Source organism: Cyprinodon tularosa, unplaced genomic scaffold (genome assembly GCF_016077235.1).
Source record: "Cyprinodon tularosa strain WSP-4 unplaced genomic scaffold, ASM1607723v1 ctg664, whole genome shotgun sequence".
In the NCBI taxonomy this organism is placed as follows: domain Eukaryota; kingdom Metazoa; phylum Chordata; class Actinopteri; order Cyprinodontiformes; family Cyprinodontidae; genus Cyprinodon; species Cyprinodon tularosa.
Window position 1 is genome coordinate 259,830 of NW_024039412.1, and position 20,420 is coordinate 280,249.

Genomic DNA, 20,420 nt, shown 5'->3' on the forward strand with positions numbered 1-20,420 from the left:
TGACAATGAAGCTCTATGTCGTGTTTTTCATTGTGTTACGTACATTAATGAGGTTATAGAGTTTGTTTGTTGCCATTGTGTCTGTTTTGAAGCTACGTTTAGGGGGCAAATTTCCAGTAAAAATAGAATCGATTACCAGGTAAACACACGATTCTCTATTCATGTTACTTTAGATTTGTTAAATAAAACAACATACATATGTTTTCATTGGATACCAGACTAAACGTTCCTGATAGCTTAGGAAGTATGGAGTTAATCTCGCTCCATTATTATTGCAAGCAAAGAACATGTTTAGTGAACGGAAACAAAAAAATAAAAGAAATCCAGGAATGAAACTTTGAAGAACTTCTTAAGCATAAAAAAGGCTTTCAGAGTTTCTCTTTTTTTAACTTTTTTTGTTTTGTTATGTTTTTTTAAGGGTTTTATATATTTAGATTTTATTTTTTATTCTTGGCAGATTCTGCTGTAAACATATAAACATCATTCTGGCTTAAACATGTAAACATGTACTCTTTATCAGACTTTAAATCTGTGTTTTTTTCGTTATCTGATGCAGGCCAGTTAGTTATACGTCAGCCTGAACACCTAAATTCAGCCAATCATAAATCAGTCATAGCATCTTGATTCATATTTCGCAGCTAATATACGCAACGGTGAAATAAGAAATAAGAATAATTTCTTTTCCCATTGAGTTCCGTCCCAGTGTTCACGGGGATGGACGTCTGTGTCTTCAGCAGGCGTAGAGCTAACAGAACTGGCAGCGTTGCAAGGCAAGGGCTCAAACATGTACGGCTGGAAGCCTTCTACACCAAACCAAGCTCTGCCGCCCTGGCGTCCTCTACCACAACATCTTCATCCCCGCTTTCCTCCTCTAAATAAAAAATGGATGAAGGAGGAGACTCATCCATGACCTCCGACACTAAACTCTCCTCCTCTTGTCGTTTCTAAGTCACCAATTTAGTGCTACTTGGTCCCAATGGAATTTCCCATTGGGAACCTAGTAGCACTAAGTTGCTAACTGGTTAGCAAGATACTTCTGACAAACTGGCCACAATCAAACTTCCTTGCCAACCCTCTACGACAACAATCCCACCCTTTTGATAATCAACCAATCACATTCACTTTATTCACTCGTGTAAAGTTGTGAACCACTTGGGAGAATTCGGAAATGCATCGGTTGGAACAGCCGCTTCTCTACGACTTTAAGACTTAAGACTTTAAGAGGCAGTAACTTTTTTTTTATAATACCAGCAATATGCTTATGAAGTTTCTCAGTCATGCAGGTCATAGTAATTCAAAAAAAGTAAAAAAAAAACAATCCGCTGGACTTTGTTTCCAAGTTTGAAGAAACCAAGCAACCCCCATTCCAAAGGGCTGGACCCGTTTACCCATTTACATTTTTCAAACCAAAACCAGGCTGTCCACTCTATAAAGCCTGGAACTCAACACTCTTTCTGACATTCTTAATTGAAAAAGCTTCCTGGATGGGAAGCAAAATGTCTTCAAACTAGGAAACAAAGTCCAGTGGATTTTTTTAAAACTTTTTTCTTAATAATACCAGTAAGTCCAATTTAGATCTCATATTAGAAACATAAATGCCCTCCTGTCTGCTCCCGTTTACGGTAATCACCTATATTCTCCAGGTTTAGGGGGAACAGCATTTAAAGAATGGCATAGAGCTGGGGTGAATTCTGTCAAAAATCTGTTTAAGTGTTGGGAGCTGGAGAAGTTCCACCTTCCTCCAGCAGAGTCCGCCGTGGATCCTCCTGAGCTGAGCTGCCTGCACACCTGTGACTGATCATCTCATCAGGAGGACCACAGTATTTAAGCTGTCTTCAGACCTTGCCTCGACGCCGCAGTGTTTAATCAGTTTGGTTAGCACCTAAGCCTAGAACCTCCTGAGAACTTTGCTATCTCTGAGTCCAGTTTGGATTCTAACCTTTTGTCTCTGCTTCCAGGTTACCTGTTTTTCTCCTGTGAAGCTCTGGAAGAGCCTAACCTGCCGAGCCTGCCCTCTGAGCCAAACCTGAAGACTCTCTTCTGGATTTCCAAGCAGCTCTGGATTTAGAGATGGGAACTCAAACCAAGGTAAACACCCTCACTAGAAGTAAGACGCTGAAACAGTTATCGGACTCTGCTGAACCAAACCATCTCCGGACCCAACAGTTCCTCTCCCAAAGTCTCTTCTACGCATCTCAAGGTACAAACCCGAATCTCTCAAGATCAATTCCAACCAAGCCAACGCTAACCGAACTGTCTCCCTCACAGACTCCAGTGAACCAGTCCCCAGGCCTGAACCAGAAAACTGTACATTTACTTCGTGCTTGTGTAACAATAAACTTGTTAACTTTTCCCCTGAGTCCGTTGTGTTCTGCATCTTGGGCCTCTCAGTAAACCCATCATAACATTAAGGATGTTGTACTTATGTCTGCGGTTCCCCATCCATTGACCACATAAAAAGAAAATGGGAAGAAGAACTAGGGCTAGACATATCAAATAACGAATGGAGGTGGGCTGTAGTATAAATACATTCTTCATCGGTATGTGTTAGACATGGATTAACACAATTTAAATTGGTACATAGACTTCATTTCACCAGGGACAAACTGGCAAGAATTTTTCAGGGAGCCGATCCGACTTGCCCTAGATGTAAACAGGTGCCAGCATACACATCTCATATGTTTTGGTCTTGGCCCAGACTCAGAGAATTCTGGAATGAAATCTTCAAAACTTTTTCATCTGTCTACAAGAAAAATATTAAACCCGTCCCTCTGGTAGCCATTTTTGGTGTGGCACCGGGGGGGCATAGAATTAACGACAGCTCAAAGGAAGGCAATGGCATTTTCTTCGCTGTTGGTCAGGAGATTGATTCTATTTAATTGGATAAAGGCAGCACCACCGACTCATAAACGATGGATAGAGGAGGTAATGACACACCTAAAGCTAGAACATCTTCGATTTACGTCACAGGGTACCATTAAGAGATATTTCAAGGTCTGAAGGTTTGAATCCGAATTTCCATCTGCTTCAGCATAATAAGCAGCCTTTTTTTGGCAAAAATTATTATCATTATGATTGTAATTGTTATTCATACTTATGTTTTTAGTTTTCAACTCAATATAAAAAAATGATAAAACAATTTATTATTAATAAAACCAGAAAGAATTTAAAATGGCTTTCACTGCTGCTCTTTGTTTTATCCAATAGGAACAATCATTTCTTTCCAATTTTCACAGTCTGTTGATTGTCTCATATTAATGGGTTAACTCAAATTATGTCTCTAGATGTATCTCTAGATACAGCGATCTTTACATGCTGCAGTATTTTACTTCAAACAAGCCAGGCCAGGCCAGATTCTCAAGGCCTCAGGAAAAAATCATTTTTCTCAGTTAAACTCACTGAGATTCCCTACCAGGCTGTGGGCTCAGCCCCCAATGTTGCCAGATCCTGGAAGCGCCCCTGTCTGCCTCCATAAAGAGGAATCTTTACAGCAGCGTCATCATGGCTGTCAGCTGGTTTATAACACAGTTATATGGTTTATAATGGTGGTGTAACATTAGCAGGAAAAAAAACGCCATCAGCTGACATTATCATGGCTAAGCATCAAACTTTTTTAAAGTTAAGAATGTGTGATATTGCTTAGGATAAACCTTTGCTTTGAAACTATATAAATAATTATATAATAAATGATTCTTTCCTTTTCATTGTAAGGCTTTACAGTAGTTGTGAGCCAAAGTTGATTCTACATACTTTTGGGTGTTTTGTTTATTTATTGGACAAAATTGATCATTTCTTGCATGATTTATGGCCTAAATGACACATGAACCTGTGTAAATAAACCTCATCCAGACAGGTATGTTTTTTTCAGATGTTCAGCAGCAGACTGAATGTAATGACATCCTTAGCAGCGGATTAAAAAGGCTGTATTTATTTATGTGAAATCTTAGCCTATTTTCCCTTTCGAGTTCTCGTGTTAACTTTCACTTCCTTTATCGAAAACAGTGGCAGATGCCTGAGTGAGTCAGGGTTTGCTCATAAAAGGGCCATTTTTCCTTATGGACGACTCATTACAGCATCTGGAAAACTAAGTTAATTTTTCACACAATACCTGATCCTTCTGCTGTTATCGTCACTGTATGGGGAATCTGGGAAAATTAAAGCCTCATCACTCTTCTGCTCATGTCTGCTACAGATTTAACCCCCCCCCAGACCCCCTCCCCTGACCGAGATCTGAATTATTTAGACCGTATGCATCGCTGGACCCTGAACTCACCTCAGCTGCAGCCTCTCTCCTTTCTGCTTTTTGATCTTTTGCACAGATGGTTTTCTGCTGAGTGAAGGTGCTGAGTGAGAGCTGAGATGTCTGGATTATGGCATCAGGACCCAGGAAAACTCACCGGTCCATCCAAGAGCAGCTCATGAGAAAGAGCAAAGCAAAAGGCTCTGAATGAACACAAGATTGTGTTTGTTTTCTCCAAAACACCTAAAACATCTAATGCATTTATCACTATAACAAGACTTAATAGAAAATAGAAAAGAACTCCTGAAAAATACAAACTGCTTTGTGAGAAGATTCCTGTTTCTAAGTGTAATGGGTTATAAAATGTAAGGTCGGGTTGTAAAACGTAGGGTTGGGTTATAAAACGTAGGGTTGGGTTATAAAAGGGAAAGTTGGGTTATAAAATGTAGGATTTGCTTATAAAATGTAGGGTTGGGTTATAAAACGTAGGGTTGGGTTGTAAAACAGGGTTAAGTTATAAAAGGGAAAGTTGGGTTATAAAATGTAGGGTTGAGTCATAAACGCATTGTTGGATTATAAAACGTAGGATTTGCTTATAAAACGTTGGGTTGGGTTATAAAACGTAGGGTTGGGTTATAAAAGGGAAAGTTGGGTTATAAAATGTAGGGTTGAGTCATAAACGCATTGTTGGATTATAAAACGTAGGATTTGCTTATAAAACGTAGGGTTGGGTTGTAAAACAGGGTTAAGTTATAAAAGGGAAAGTTGGGTTATAAAATGTAGGGTTGAGTTATAAAACGTAGGATTGGGTTATAAAACAGGGTTGGGTTATAAAAGGGAAAGTTGGGTTATAAAATGTAGGGTTGAGTCATAAACGCATTGTTGGATTATAAAACGTAGGATTTGCTTATAAAACGTAGGGTTGGGTTATAAAACATAGGGTTGGGTTGTAAAACAGGGTTAAGTTATAAAAGGGAAAGTTGGGTTATAAAATGTAGGGTTGAGTTATAAAACGTAGGATTGGGTTATAAAACAGGGTTGGGTTATAAAAGGGAAAGTTGGGTTATAAAATGTAGGGTTGAGTCATAAACGCATTGTTGGATTATAAAACGTAGGATTTGCTTATAAAACGTAGGGTTGGGTTATAAAACGTAGGATTGGGTTATAAAACAGGGTTGGGTTATAAAAGGGAAAGTTGGGTTATAAAATGTAGGGTTGAGTCATAAACGCATTGTTGGATTATAAAACGTAGGATTTGCTTATTAAACGTAGGGTTGGGTTATAAAACATAGGGTTGGGTTATAAAACGTAGGGTTGGGTTATAAAACGTAGGGTTGGGTTGTAAAACGTAGGGTTGGGTTATAAAACGTAGGGTTGGGTTGTAAAACGTAGGGTTGGGTTATAAAACAGGGTTGGGTTATAAAAGGGAAAGTTGGGTTATAAAATGTAGGGTTGAGTCATAAACGCATTGTTGGATTATAAAACGTAGGATTTGCTTATAAAACGTAGGGTTGGGTTATAAAACGTAGGATTGGGTTATAAAACAGGGTTGGGTTATAAAAGGGAAAGTTGGGTTATAAAATGTAGGGTTGAGTCATAAACGCATTGTTGGATTATAAAACGTAGGATTTGCTTATAAAACGTAGGGTTGGGTTGTAAAACAGGGTTAAGTTATAAAAGGGAAAGTTGGGTTATAAAATGTAGGGTTGAGTTATAAAACGTAGGATTGGGTTATAAAACAGGGTTGGGTTATAAAAGGGAAAGTTGGGTTATAAAATGTAGGGTTGAGTCATAAACGCATTGTTGGATTATAAAACGTAGGATTTGCTTATAAAACGTAGGGTTGGGTTATAAAACATAGGGTTGGGTTGTAAAACAGGGTTAAGTTATAAAAGGGAAAGTTGGGTTATAAAATGTAGGGTTGAGTTATAAAACGTAGGATTGGGTTATAAAACAGGGTTGGGTTATAAAAGGGAAAGTTGGGTTATAAAATGTAGGGTTGAGTCATAAACGCATTGTTGGATTATAAAACGTAGGATTTGCTTATAAAACGTAGGGTTGGGTTATAAAACGTAGGATTGGGTTATAAAACAGGGTTGGGTTATAAAAGGGAAAGTTGGGTTATAAAATGTAGGGTTGAGTCATAAACGCATTGTTGGATTATAAAACGTAGGATTTGCTTATTAAACGTAGGGTTGGGTTATAAAACATAGGGTTGGGTTATAAAACGTAGGGTTGGGTTATAAAACGTAGGGTTGGGTTGTAAAACGTAGGGTTGGGTTATAAAACGTAGGGTTGGGTTGTAAAACGTAGGGTTGGGTTGTAAAGCATAGAGTTGGGTTGTAAAACAGGGTTAAGTTATAAAAGGAAAAGTTGGGTTATAAAATGTAGGGTTGAGTTATAAAACGTAGGGTTGGGTTATAAAACAGGGTTGGGTTATATAAGGGAAAGTTGGGTTATAAAATGTAGGGTTGACTCATAAACGCATTGTTGGATTATAAAACGTAGGATTTGCTTATAAAACGTAGGGTTGGGTTGTAAAACAGGGTTGGGTTATATAAGGGAAAGTTGGGTTATAAAATGTAGGGTTGACTCATAAACGCATTGTTGGATTATAAAACGTAGGATTTGCTTATAAAACGTAGGGTTGGGTTATAAAACGTAGGGTTGGGTTGTAAAACGTAGGGTTGGGTTATAAAACGTAGGGTTGGGTTATAAAACGTAGGGTTGGGTTATAAAACGTAGGGTTGGGTTATAAAACGTAGGGTTGGGTTGTAAAACGTAGGGTTGGGTTGTAAAGCATAGAGTTGGGTTGTAAAACAGGGTTAAGTTATAAAAGGAAAAGTTGGGTTATAAAATGTAGGGTTGGGTTATAAAACGTAGGGTTGGGTTATAAAACGTAGGGTTGGGTTATAAAACGTAGGGTTGGGTTATAAAACGTAGGGTTGGGTTGTAAAACGTAGGGTTGGGTTATAAAACGTAGGGTTGGGTTGTAAAACGTAGGGTTGGGTTGTAAAGCATAGAGTTGGGTTGTAAAACAGGGTTAAGTTATAAAAGGAAAAGTTGGGTTATAAAATGTAGGGTTGAGTTATAAAACGTAGGGTTGGGTTATAAAACAGGGTTGGGTTATATAAGGGAAAGTTGGGTTATAAAATGTAGGGTTGACTCATAAACGCATTGTTGGATTATAAAACGTAGGATTTGCTTATAAAACGTAGGGTTGGGTTATAAAATGTAGGGTTGGGTTATAAAGGGGAAAGTTGGGTTATAAAATGTAGGGTTGGGTTGTAAAACGTAGGGTTGGGTTGTAAAACAGGGTTAAGTTATAAAAGGGAAAGTTGGGTTATAAAACGTAGGGTTGAGTTATAAAACGTAGGGTTGGGTTGTAAAACGTAGGGTTGGGTTGTAAAGCATAGAGTTGGGTTGTAAAACAGGGTTAAGTTATAAAAGGAAAAGTTGGGTTATAAAATGTAGGGTTGAGTTATAAAACGTAGGGTTGGGTTATAAAACAGGGTTGGGTTATATAAGGGAAAGTTGGGTTATAAAATGTAGGGTTGACTCATAAACGCATTGTTGGATTATAAAACGTAGGATTTGCTTATAAAACGTAGGGTTGGGTTATAAAATGTAGGGTTGGGTTATAAAGGGGAAAGTTGGGTTATAAAATGTAGGGTTGGGTTGTAAAACGTAGGGTTGGGTTGTAAAACAGGGTTAAGTTATAAAAGGGAAAGTTGGGTTATAAAACGTAGGGTTGAGTCATAAACGCATTGTTGGATTATAAAACGTAGGATTTGCTTATAAAACATAGGGTTGGGTTATGAACGTGGATTTCTGGTATAAAACGTATCATTTTGCTATAAATGTAGGGTTTGGTTATAAATGTAGGGTTTGGTTATAAACATAGGATTTGCTTATAAAACGTAGGGTTGGGTTATAAAACGTAGGGTTGGGTTATAAACATGGATTTCTGGTATAAAACGTTTGATTTTGCTATAAACGTAGGGTTTGGTTATAAACGTGGATTTCTGGTATAAAACGTTTGATTTAGCTATAAACGTAGGGTTTGGTTATAAATGTAAGGTTGGGTTGTAAACATACTCCTTGCATGCAACTATAAAGGAACAAATTTCACTCCATGCATTGAGAACTTCATGTGCCTAAACTATTTCCTTTGTTTTAATGTGACTGTATATCCGTGATGTCTAATAGTTTTACAATTTTTACTTGAGTTTAAAAAAGAGGCAGAGATTCAGATTTTTATTAAGCTTGGAGGGTAAAATAATGGTGGTAGGCTGGAAACAGCTAGTTAGCATCAGCTAACCCCTAGCCCCTAACAAGGCTTTGAGCTTCAACCTTGAGTTGATCACCAACATGATTTTCTGTTGCATCCAATCCAAATGAAATGTATAACATTTTGGGTGAAGTGACTTAATGTCTTTCAAATACTAAAAGGTATTTGTACTTTTATAACGTGCTTGGACCTGCAGAAGAAAAACCATGATGCATGCATCTTCTCCTTGAAAGATAAATCATCTCTATGAACCAATTTCAAGAAGAACACACAAAGGTTACACACTGTCCCAAGACAGCACCAAGCATGAAAAAATCAGGAAGCTCATCTTTCTCCAAACGTCGTAGAATAATATTTAAACCGTTCAACAGTAAACATGTCTTTTTTTCCTCTCACTTTTGCCACATGGTGCATTGAATTCCTGTCGTTAAAAGAATAAACCTTTCAGGTTCTTTCTGCCTCATGGACGGTGACAACCGCAGTCCTCTCGTCAGCTTGTTTTGCTTTCCTCAGGCGTTGTAGATGTATGATTAGGATTTCCGTTGACAGAGCCGTTGAATTTCTCCCCCGTGTACGAGTCGGCATCCATCTCCCCCATTAGATCCTCCCATTAGGCTACAGCCTCACCGAACTGCAAGCTGAATAACTCAAAGTTCCTTTTATTCTGTCTTTAATCTTATTAGATTGGATGTTTGCTCCTTCAGTCTACTTGACCTCTTGATTTTTATCCTCTTTGCTTTCAAGGTTTGGTCAAACCTTCGTCAAATCATTGTATAACAAATTCTGGAAAAAAGCCATTGATACAAAGAAAAGCAGATCATTATCTGTTTAATTTTAAAAGAGCTGAAGATTATATCCAGTGGATTCTGTGGTTGGCTGATGGCTTTAAAGTTCTTCTAAAAAAACAGCTGCATTTCTGTTATTTTTGCCGTCTGCTTTACTTATTAGCACAATTATACCCTTTTCCCTCTGGCCAAAAAACCCGTTTAAACCTGGGAACAATGGGCTTTTAGCGGCAGTGGGAACAGCTCCCTGACGCCTGTCTACCCGGGTCAAATGACTTGGCAAGCGACCCGTGTTAAAATCGCCTCGGCTGTGATTGGCAGCCAGGATGACCAGCTAAACTATGTGAAACCATTGAATGTAACATACAGACATCAACACACCGCACCAGTTGCTTCTAACAAACAGAAACAACTGTTTTTACATTTGATAAACATGGAGCAGCTCTGGTGAGAGGAAATCAGACAGATAATGGAGCGAAACAATAAAGCACACCGACCACGCTCTGGTTTCCTTACATGTTGCTCTCCATTGTTTACTTTCCTGATTTGTGACAACACCATAGCTAACCCAGCATGATGATGTCGCCAGACATGCAGCTGGATGGACACGGAGGCAATGCAGCTGCCAGTGAGGGGTTAGACCCAGCTTTTTTTTACCAGTGGGAAGGCAGTCCAACGCGGGTTGTTAGTGGGTCGACAATGTTTGAAAAATCAGCGTTAACCCAATATTTTCAGTGGAAAGAGGCTTTAGTGTGATTAGGAAATTAGCAGGATGAGAGAGGGCTTAAAGTGCAAGGAAAACAACCCCACTCATACAACTCAGTGGGAAATATGAAGCCCTTGTAATGGCCAAACGTTTGACCACCACTATAAAAGTCGGGAACTCCCTTATACACCGTTCATTCTAATAATGAACAGTGTGTGTGTATATATATATATATACATATATATATATATGTATATATATATATATATATATATATATATATATATATACATAACTTTCCCTTTTCATAAAATGTCTAGTTAGAGTGGCTCAGGTTATCCTGAGCTATCTCTATAGTTACGCTGCTATAGGCTTAGACTGCTGGAGGACATAGGGACCCCTTTTTCATAATTTTTCTGAACTGAACCTTTCTCTATTCTCCCACTCTGCAGAATCTATTAGTTCAATCTCTAACATTCTGCTCTCTCTGCTTTTTCTCATAGTAGCTTCATCTGGTCTGTTCCTGTTTGGCTGTGACTCCATCCTGGAGAGAAATATCAGCTGTGCTGCTGCCATCAACACCTTTGTTAATAGATGCTGGAGATCAGCCTGTTTTTCAGCATAGTCCTGTTTCTCTGATTGTGACTAACTGAATGTGCTCTCTTCGTCCTCTGACATGGCAGCTGGCTCGGAGCTCGTCTGCTGTATTACCAGGCCGCCTTTTGCAGCTGCTTTTTGTATCTCTGCTTCCATCTCCTTGAACCCCAGTCGGCTTCAGCAGATGGCCGCTCACACTGAGCCTGGTTCTGCTGGAGGTTTCTTCCTGTTAAAAGGGAGTTTTTCCTCTCCACTGTCACTACAAGCATGCTTAGTGTGAGGAATTGCTGAAGAGCCAATGAGTCGATGCAATCAACTGGTTTTCCTTAGATAGAAAACTTTGAATCAATCTGACTGATCTGGTGAACTGTAAAGTGCCTTGAGATGACATGTTGTGAATTGGCGCTATAGAAATAAACTGAATTGAAAAATGTAATTCAACTTTGCCCTTTTCTCCAATTTTTTTCAAAACAGATTGTGTAGGTTTTGTTTTTTTCATATTTCCATTTTTCAGATTGCACAGACATATACATAGATCCTCTTACAGCCTTGTCCCCATTCTGCTTACATACAAATAACAGATTGCGATCTGTACACAAGTTTAAAGCTCTTGACCAATAAAAATGTTGCTAACATCCCTACAGACAAATAGAAAAGTGTCTATTCTTCTCACTTCAAAGGAATTTTCCTCTTTTTGTTTCTACTTACAAAACCAGATTTTCTTCTCAAATTTCCATTTACAAAACATTTCATTTTTTCGGGACTATAATGGAATATAATTCACTCTATACTTGTGAAAAGGCAGAACATTGTGATTAACTCCTTACCTGATCACACAAGTTTTTGCCTCTCTGATGCAGGATTTCATCTAGAGAGACGAACGCAGCTTTTTTTTTTTGCCAAAACCTCCATGACTTCTCAGTCTGCTGCTCCAAAGTTCTCTGCTATCAGATTCTCAAAACTTTGAGGGCGACAGCAGCAGTTAGCATCAGCGCTACCACAGGGGGTACTAAACCTGGAGGTTACGGGTCTGGCACCCCCTAATGGCTGAAAGTAACCAAGTGTTGCTCTTAGGTCTCTGTGTAAATCGTTGCTCCGGGGTAGAGGTTGTGTTTATAACGTTAAAGTTATGCTGCTATAGGCTTAGACTGCTGGAGGACATAGAAACCCCTATTTCATCATTCTGCTTCATTCGTTATCCATTCTCTCCCCCTACAGAATCTGTTAGTTCAATCTCCAACATTCTGCTCTCTCTGCTTTTTCTCATAGTAGCTTCATCTGGTATATTGTCTTTTGTATCTATGCTTCTTTTTCTACGTCTGCTTCTGTCTCCTTGAACCCCAGTCGGCCTCAGCAGGTGGCCGCTCACATTGAGGCTGGTTCTTGGAGGTTTCTTCCTGTAAAAGGGGAGTTTTTCCTCTCCACTGTCGCTACAAGCATGCTTAGTGTGAGGGATTGCCTTTGAGTCAATGAGTCGATGCAATCAGCTGGTTTTCCTTAGATAGAAAACTTTGAATCAATCTCTCTGGATGATCTGGTTAAACTGTAAAGTGCATTGAGTTGACATGAATTGGCGCTATAGAAATAAACTAATTGAATTAATTATTTATTTATTTTTTAAGGGGTTTACAGCAGCAGCAGGACCCGAGTTGGAGTCTGTCGCTAAAGCCCACAGCGCTCTGCTTTACTCAAATTTTTCCCATGGATAAACAGATAAAATGGCTTCACAAACAGCAGTCAGTGTTATGTTAGTGCCTAATGAGGGACTCTGTATTTAACATGTTGAAAGACTCCCAAAAACCCCACTCCCTTCATGCCTGTTTCTACGGTGATCAGTGACACCTCTGCACACCGCTGAACGGCTCAGTGCAACATGCATCTTCTTCCTGTGAGTAACGACAGGAGCTCATTCACACACACACCCCCACAGCCTCGTGCCGACTCTGCTGGCATAATTAGAAACATTTGGGATCATTTGCAAAAGGAATACAAAGCTCTGATTGGATCCAGATGCACAGCTGAGTTTCACTGAATATACAGGAAGCCTAATTTATGAGCAGCCATTGCAGCTTCTCACCCAGACAGATGTGTAGTTGTGTGTGTTTGTTGCATAGGAAATGGGGGCATCTATAGTCAGGACTGTTCAGTTGCTTTTATTTAGTTTTGTGTCCAGCCCAACAACTGGAAGTCAACATTTTCTAAAAAGCATGATTTTCATTTTTCTTCTTCTCTTGTTGAAAACATCTCTTGGTGGATCTCTTCTTCTTCCTCCTCTAAAGCCACGAAGTTACCTAAAAATGAAATGAATGCATAAAAAACAAATCCTTGTTTGAAATCACTTATTCTTTGGTAAATGCCGCCATCTAGTGGTGAGAGACAACAGGCCATCCTGAACGTTTTCCCCTTGATGAGAGCAGAAACTGCACTCCAGTAGAAAAACAAATTCATCTTATTGACTGAAGTGAAAAGCAGCCGTCTAAAAAAAAAGAATCATGTAAGTTTAAAAGGTAAAACAGCTACTCAGACACCCATGAACAGATCTAATCATAATCGATTCAAAATGTAAAAATTGATGTTAAGTCAAAAAATGAGATGATATATAATAAAAGATAATAATATAAAATAAAATATAATAATATATAATAAAAATATGATAGATAGATAGATAGATAGATAGATAGATAGATAGATAGATAGATAGATAGATAGATAGATAGATAGATAGATATTAGTAATATCTTTAATATGTCTAAAATAAAAAAAATATTTGAAAAATATAAAAAAATAAAATACAAAAAAGTTTTTTTCTCTGTTTTGTTTTTTATCATATATTTTATCTGATCAATGGAGCAGTGGGTAGCACTGCTGCCTTTCAGCAAGAAAGTTCTGGGTTTGATTCTCGGCCCGGGATCTTTCTGTATGGGGTTTGCATGTTCTCCCTAAGCATGTGTGGGTTCTCTCTGGGTACTCCAGCCGAAAAGGTTAATTAATTGGCTAGGCTAGGTTAAGTTAGGTTAATTGGCTTCTCTAAATTCTCCTAAGGTGTGAGTGTGTGTGTGAATGGTTGTTTGTCCTGTTTGTCTCTGTACTGCCCTGTGAAGGACTGAAGACCTGTCCAGCGTCTTGCCCGTAGACAGCAGGAGATAGGCACCAGCACCAGAATTGCTAAAGTTAATTTAACTGAATAAATGTACCTAGTTTCTACCCAACTCTGCAAACAATGACTCAGTGTATGTGAGCTACTGGTCTGAATCAGAGGGTTGAATATGTTTATTATCATTGGAAAGGAGGTTATGCTGAACTGCGGCTGAAGGATCAATACTAACCTGGAATCGGGTCATTTCTCAGACGCTCCCTGAGGTTCCAGCTGGTGTCTGCTGTACCACCAGGAGCACAACAGGAACAAAGACACAGAGTCCTGTCGCTATCATAACTCTGCAAACTAAACAGGTTAAAGAACAGGATATTTTTAGAAAAGTTGGGGCCCATTTCATTACCAAGGATCAAATTCTACAGTGTTTTGCACGATCTTCCTACCTCGACCCACAACAATGCTGGCGTCACCATCTGCACCAAACCACCTGAACTCGTTGCAGCTTCTCCAGGCCGTCAGCATCCATCATCACCTCCTGTTTTATGAGAACGTTGCTTCATAAATGCTTCCTAAGCGACGCTCAGGTGATGCTGAAATGATCCAAGGATGGGAGAATTCCTGCACAAACAGAAGCGTTTGGAATTTGATCTGGAATTTTGTTCCATTATTGATCAAAACAAAGAACATGTTTGGTTAATGGAAATTTGAAAAATAAAAATATTATTTTAATCAAAAAGGATTTTTAAGAGTAGATTTATTTTTATCTCTTTAAAACAAATTTCATATTAATAAACTATTTTTTTTTAAATCATTTCCTTTTTTTTATTTTTTTGTTTTTCAGATTGAGTTTTTTTAAACTGTGTTTAATGCATCACATTCATTTCTCTTCCTTGGGTGAGGAGCGAATATGCATTTCTATTGGTTAGACACAATTTCAAAAGATTGCAATTTCCAGAACTCAATCTAAACAAAAATATATATGAAACCTGTAAAAAAAGAGAAGTTAAAAAGGTTAAGTTTGAATTATAATATATGAAAAGAAAATATTTTATAAAATCAAAAAAGAACTAAGTTAATGTCAAACCATTGCTATTTTTTTTTTCAAAATAAACTGTTTTGTTTTGCTGCAACAACAATGGACCCCCCCCCCCAAAAAAAAATACATTCATTAGTTTTTTTTTTCTTTTTTAATGTTTGTACCTGGCGGCGGCCGACAGAGAGTCAGCCTCACTTCAGGCGGAGAAGTCTTGAACAGCTTCAGCACCTTCTGTAAAAAAAGATCAGTTTAATTACTCTTTACTCTGAAGGAAATCATTATGAGATATTCCAGGATTTCTGAAGTCAGGTTCGATTAAACTCCAGCTCTAGTTTCTGCTACAGATGCATTTCAGCACCGAAGCATTTGGTCCCAGAAGCTGAAGCTAACTGCTGGTGGCTGAAGTTAACTACAGGAGCGAAACCAAAGAGGATTTTTTTTTTAATTCTATATTAACCTTTAAACAGCTCATATTTCCATTCTTGGTTATTTTCATAGATGTTAGTGATAAATATGATGAGCGGTTGGATGCCACGTTAAATCATCATGCAAACATTGCTTGTATCTAATAGTAAGTTAGGGTCTAAATGCAAGGGCGTAGGTTTGATTTCAACTTTGGTAGGGACACTATTCTTCAGTTTCATTGGTCCTTTGCAAAAAATATGCTTGCTCTTTTTTATGCTTAATGTGAGCTTCAGGGCTCATTTTGTTTAAAGAGAACAGCAGCATTTCTTGCTACATTAATACAAATCTTATAAGCACTACACTCACTAGATGCTGTTTATCAATATTTAAAGCATCACTGGCTCTGAATGTGGAATTAGGACTTTTTCCACTTTGAAAAGGATTGCATTTAAATTTACCTGCGACTAAGACAGTGTCTGTTTAACCAAATATAGTCTATAATATGTGGATTTATCCTGTGTTTTCTTCTGAAGATATAGAATTGTGCAGAGGTTAACAGAGGTAAACCCCACTCTCATTTTTTTTTTTTTTATCTAATATGCTCTCTCTGGATCATGGAAAATAATACATTCAAGGGACGGTAAATAAATGTATTGTATTTACATGTGCACTGGAACTAGAAGAGGAACTGTCACTGAGCATTTAAAATATTAATATTAGAAGTTGTACATCTGGGCTGTAGTTACTCTGTGTAGCTAATTTCATGTATTTTATCTATGGCTGAAACAATTAATCATATTAACAAATTATTTAAATAATCGTGAACTAATTTAGTAATTGATTAATCATTAACTGGAGTATAGGGCCACTAAAATGTGCCTTTAGCCGACAGAGCGACCCACTTAGAGCAGGAATTATACCAAGATTGTAAAAAATATGTAAACATTTTGCAATTAAGAAGTAAAAAAAAAAAGTTGTCTGTCAATATTCTCCATCCAGAACTCCTCCAAAGGAAACGTTTAAACGTTTCTGTTTCACCTGGTTTCATTTCATAAAAGATCTTTAAGGAGCCTTTGGCTATCTGATTAAAAGATAAAATAAATAAAAGAAATCCTAACGTTGTTAACTTACATTCCTCAATTTCCACAAATCAATAAAACTCTCTCCTGCTTCTTTACAGAACTCCAGTCAGACGCTTTCACCTGTTTTAGCGTAGATAATAAGTTTTTTAATTTGGACCAGTTTCGCAGCCCAATATTAATTTATTTTAGCGTCTTTTTTTCACGCTCCAAGCACCCGCACGCGCGCACATACAGACTAGAAAACACGCGATCAGAAAGAGAGAAGGCGGAACTTAAGGCAGAATAATCAGAGAGTTAAACCGCGCAGCACAGTTGATGCGCTGCTATGTGAAAGGGACAGGAAAGAGCAGGCAGCTGCAGCTACCAGGCAGAGAAGCTGCGAGAGGAAAAGAAGCGGCTGCTGTATAGTAAATTATATGTTGTTCACATCCAATTATTGGTAGGGACAAATAGGTCCGTCCAAAATTTTGGTAGGGACATGTCCCTATGGTCCCTATGCAAACCTACGCCCATGTCTAAATGTTGGGATCATGGCTCTGATGGATGACCTAATAGCTCATTTCATTCACCTGCCTAAGTCTGCCTAGTTTCCAATTATCTAATCCACCTGCTGCAGCTTCTTTATATACGGCTCAGTCCCAGCTATCGGGGCCAGATTATTGATGTGAGATCATTGTTTTTGCTTATGTTCTAGTTCTCATTCTTGGGGCCCAGTGGTGAGAGGGGTTTTTGGTGTTTCGTAGCGTTCCAGATTTCCTGATCCTAATCTGCCTCTTATCCACTGAGCTTGCCTGTTCCCATCTGAACGTTCTGCCTGAACTCTCTGAGGACTCCTGGAACCCTGAACCAGCTTGTTCCTGTTCTCATTGGTATCCCTGACCGGGGTTTGGACTCCTGGACATCTGAGCCTTCCTCTTCTGATTTCTGACCTGGCTCCTGCATGTTCTGTCGGGCTGCAGCATCTAGGGTCAGTCTGGGCGGCATCCGCCACATCTCATTGCCAGTCCACCGGCTGCTTCTTACCTTGTTCTATGGAGAAGGACTGAACTGATAAACCAGTTTCCAGTGATGGGTGGCACCCAGCTGCAGCTGCTGCAGATAAGCCCGATCTTATGTATTAAAAAAACAACACCTTTGAATGATCCCACTGTCTGGCTCGCCTTGAATTGAATCGTCAATCTGTCCTGTTTCTGACACTAAAACTTAAAAAAGAAAAACTAAAAAGCACTTCCGCTAACTTTTTTAATGTATATACATTTCTAATTGGCTCTGCTCAGACACATCTGAGGTTGCTGTCACATAACGGTAAAATGAAGCTGTGTTTATGCAGCTAAGCGCAGCACCCCCCTGCATGCTTTAAATAGTTTCCTGCTTCAGAATAACTGATGCATGGTTCTGCTGAATGGCAAACATCTGAATCAAGGAAACATCTAAAACCTGCCTTAAAGATCAGAGTTATAAACACTGAAGTATAGAAACTAACTGCAGAGAAAAAAACTAATCTGTTCTTCATTTGGATGGGTTTGAGAGCGTAGTATGTCCCAATTCCCCTCACTGCCCTCATCCTCTTCGTTCCCTCGATATCAACACTTTGGCATAATGCACATGTAAGCAGACTTTACTGGAGTGTATTACCCACGAGGCATTGCTGCATGTGACGCTTTAAGCAAAAGGGCAAAAATATGGCAATATTTAGTAATCAAGCTCCTTTGCTGGTGCTGAAAGAAATGTGTTTAAGTGTTAATATCAAAAGCATTTTGACTTTACAGAGTAAAGTCAAAAGGATTTTCACTGATGTGTAATACAAAAACATTGCTGCAGATGGAAAAGACTTATACCCCTTTCCCACTGGCCAAAAAAACCTGTGTAAGCCCGGGCAGTGGGAGTGGCAGTGGGAACAGCTCACTGATGCATGTCTACCCGGGTCAAACGACTCGACAAGCGACCCGTGTTAAAATCGCTTTGGCTCTGATCGGCATGCTGTGGGAACACCAGAACCGGTTTGATCCGCTAATTTACGTGACACCATTCAATGTAACGTAGGAACGTCAACACACCGCCCCAGTAGCTTCCGTTCTAACAAGCAGAACAAATCTGATTCCATTCGATAAACATGGAGCAGCTCTGGTTAGAGGGATTCAGACAGATAATAGAGAGAAACAATAAAGTACACTGAATACGCCCTGGCTTCATTATATGTTGCTCTCAATTGTTTACAACCCTGATTTCTGTAACACTGATGACATCATCAATGATAATGTCACCAGACACGCAGCTGCAGGGGGACAGAGGCCACGCAGCTGCCAGTGAGGGGTTAGATCAACTTTTTTTAACAATAGGAAGGGAGCCAAATGCGGATTGGTAGCGGGTCGACCCATTTTTGAAAAACATGCTTTAATCTGTTATTTTCAGTGGGAAAGAGGCTTTAGTGAGTTAATGACCTTTATGGTTCCTCTTAGTTTTATCTGTTAAGAGGAACTAGAACCACATGTTTAAGAGCTCTGCTAGCAGCACAAAGTCTCTCTCAGCTCTGATTGGTGGATCAGAATAAAAACAGAGAGCTAGCTCACAGCTAGCGTCCAGCTTCACTGAAACGAAGACGAATAGTTTGACAGCATGTCAGAGCGACATACCCTGTCTGTAATAATAGATCTACATCTCTGTTCATTGGAAATCAGTAATAAATCAGTTTATTCAGTAACCTAATAGGTTCCAGTGTTTTATGTTGTTTTTATGTAGTCAGTATTTAATACGGCAGGCACAATAAAATGTTAAATTAAAATGATGCACTTTTTCAGAGGCTTGTCCAGATCCGTACGCTACAGAAGATCATTCCTGCCTACAGCTATCAACACCTGGTTAAAAAATAACGTATGAGTTACTGCAACATTTAATTTCCCTTTGGGATCAATAAAGCATTTTTTTATTAAATTGAAATAAATTTTGCAAATTCAGCTAATTGTAAAATAATATTTATTCTTTATGGTATGGAAAGATTCTCTTGATTGAAGAGAAAATAAATTTTTTTTTAAAGTGGCCGTTTATCCATCAATGATCAGTCGCTTAATGAGATCAATCAACTTCAGATACATTAAATGATCAAAAAAAGTTCCTCCGTAGTTAGTCGTTTGTTCTGATTCTGCAGTGATGAGTCAATGATGTAAACCGTACTGTCACAATTTTCTAGCTTGTAAGGTTTGCACTCTAACCATAAGCTGAACTTTAGCGCATACTTAATAGAGGGGCGTGGGATGTACTTAGGGTATCAGGACCAGGACCCATTAGTACGCATGCTGTTGGTTTTGGTTACTGGAATGGAGGAAAGGTGAGTTTAAGATGGTTCAGACTCCGCCATCAGTGTGATTAGCACTCCGCAAAAAATAAAAACAAATTGTCTCATTGGCCCAGCAGTCCTTCTTCATGTTTAAAAGAGATCCAATCTGCCTTTCACAAATAACGGTGCCGAATATGAAAACTCTACTGTTGCATCGTATTTAACTCTGAAGATGGAACCTTGGAAAGAAAACATCCATGTTTACCACTTATGGATGCCTGTATTTGGTGCAAGAGGTCCGGAAGCTAAAATCCTGGACAAGCCCCAATTTTTTAAATCTGACTGAGTGAAGACAAACAAGGTTTATAAATAGCTTTATTTCCTCCTCCAGAATAAAGCTAATAGAAGAGGACCAGACTGCAAAAAGCTCCTCTGCAGACAGCTAGATACCGAATGATCAGCGAGGTCAAAAAAGGTTCCTGGCTGGCTGGAAAGGATTCTTTTAATACGTTGCAGAGGGTAGTTAGCTTAGGGTGACCAAATGTCCTCTTTTGCACGGATATGTCCAGTTTTTAAATTCTTTCCTGGGCGTCCGGAGGGGGGTTAAAAAGTCCTGAAAATGTCAGTTTTTTAGTGTTTTTTAGGGGACCATTATCATATGCTTAAATCAACTGGCGCTTTGCACATAATTCTACGCTACTTTGTTGCCTGAGGTAATTCTGGAGGGACTGCTGAGTGAGGTGGGAGTTATTCTGCAAAGCTGACTGAGTACTTTGTTAGACCTGGAAAAACACAGGATGATATACTGATGAAGATTCTCAGTCATCCAGGTCATAGTCATTCCGTAAAAGTTAAAAAAAAAATATCCACTGGACTTGGTTTCCAAGATTTGAAGACGTTTCGCCACCTC

The 20,420-nt window shown here is 38.8% G+C and overlaps 1 protein-coding gene across 1 annotated transcript in view; it reads right to left on the minus strand.

Moving 5' to 3' along the window:
* Positions 1 to 14,187: 14,187 nt before the first annotated feature.
* The window catches only part of frmpd2 (FERM and PDZ domain containing 2), a 104,040-nt gene continuing 97,807 nt past the window's right edge, over positions 14,188 to 20,420 (minus strand). Inside the window, exons 27-28 of the mRNA XM_038267183.1 lie at positions 14,914 to 14,980; positions 14,188 to 14,331 (exon numbers count right to left, since the gene is read on the minus strand). Coding sequence (XP_038123111.1) covers positions 14,294 to 14,331; positions 14,914 to 14,980 — 105 coding nt within the window. The 3' untranslated portion in view covers positions 14,188 to 14,293. The remainder of the gene's footprint in view (positions 14,332 to 14,913; positions 14,981 to 20,420) is intronic.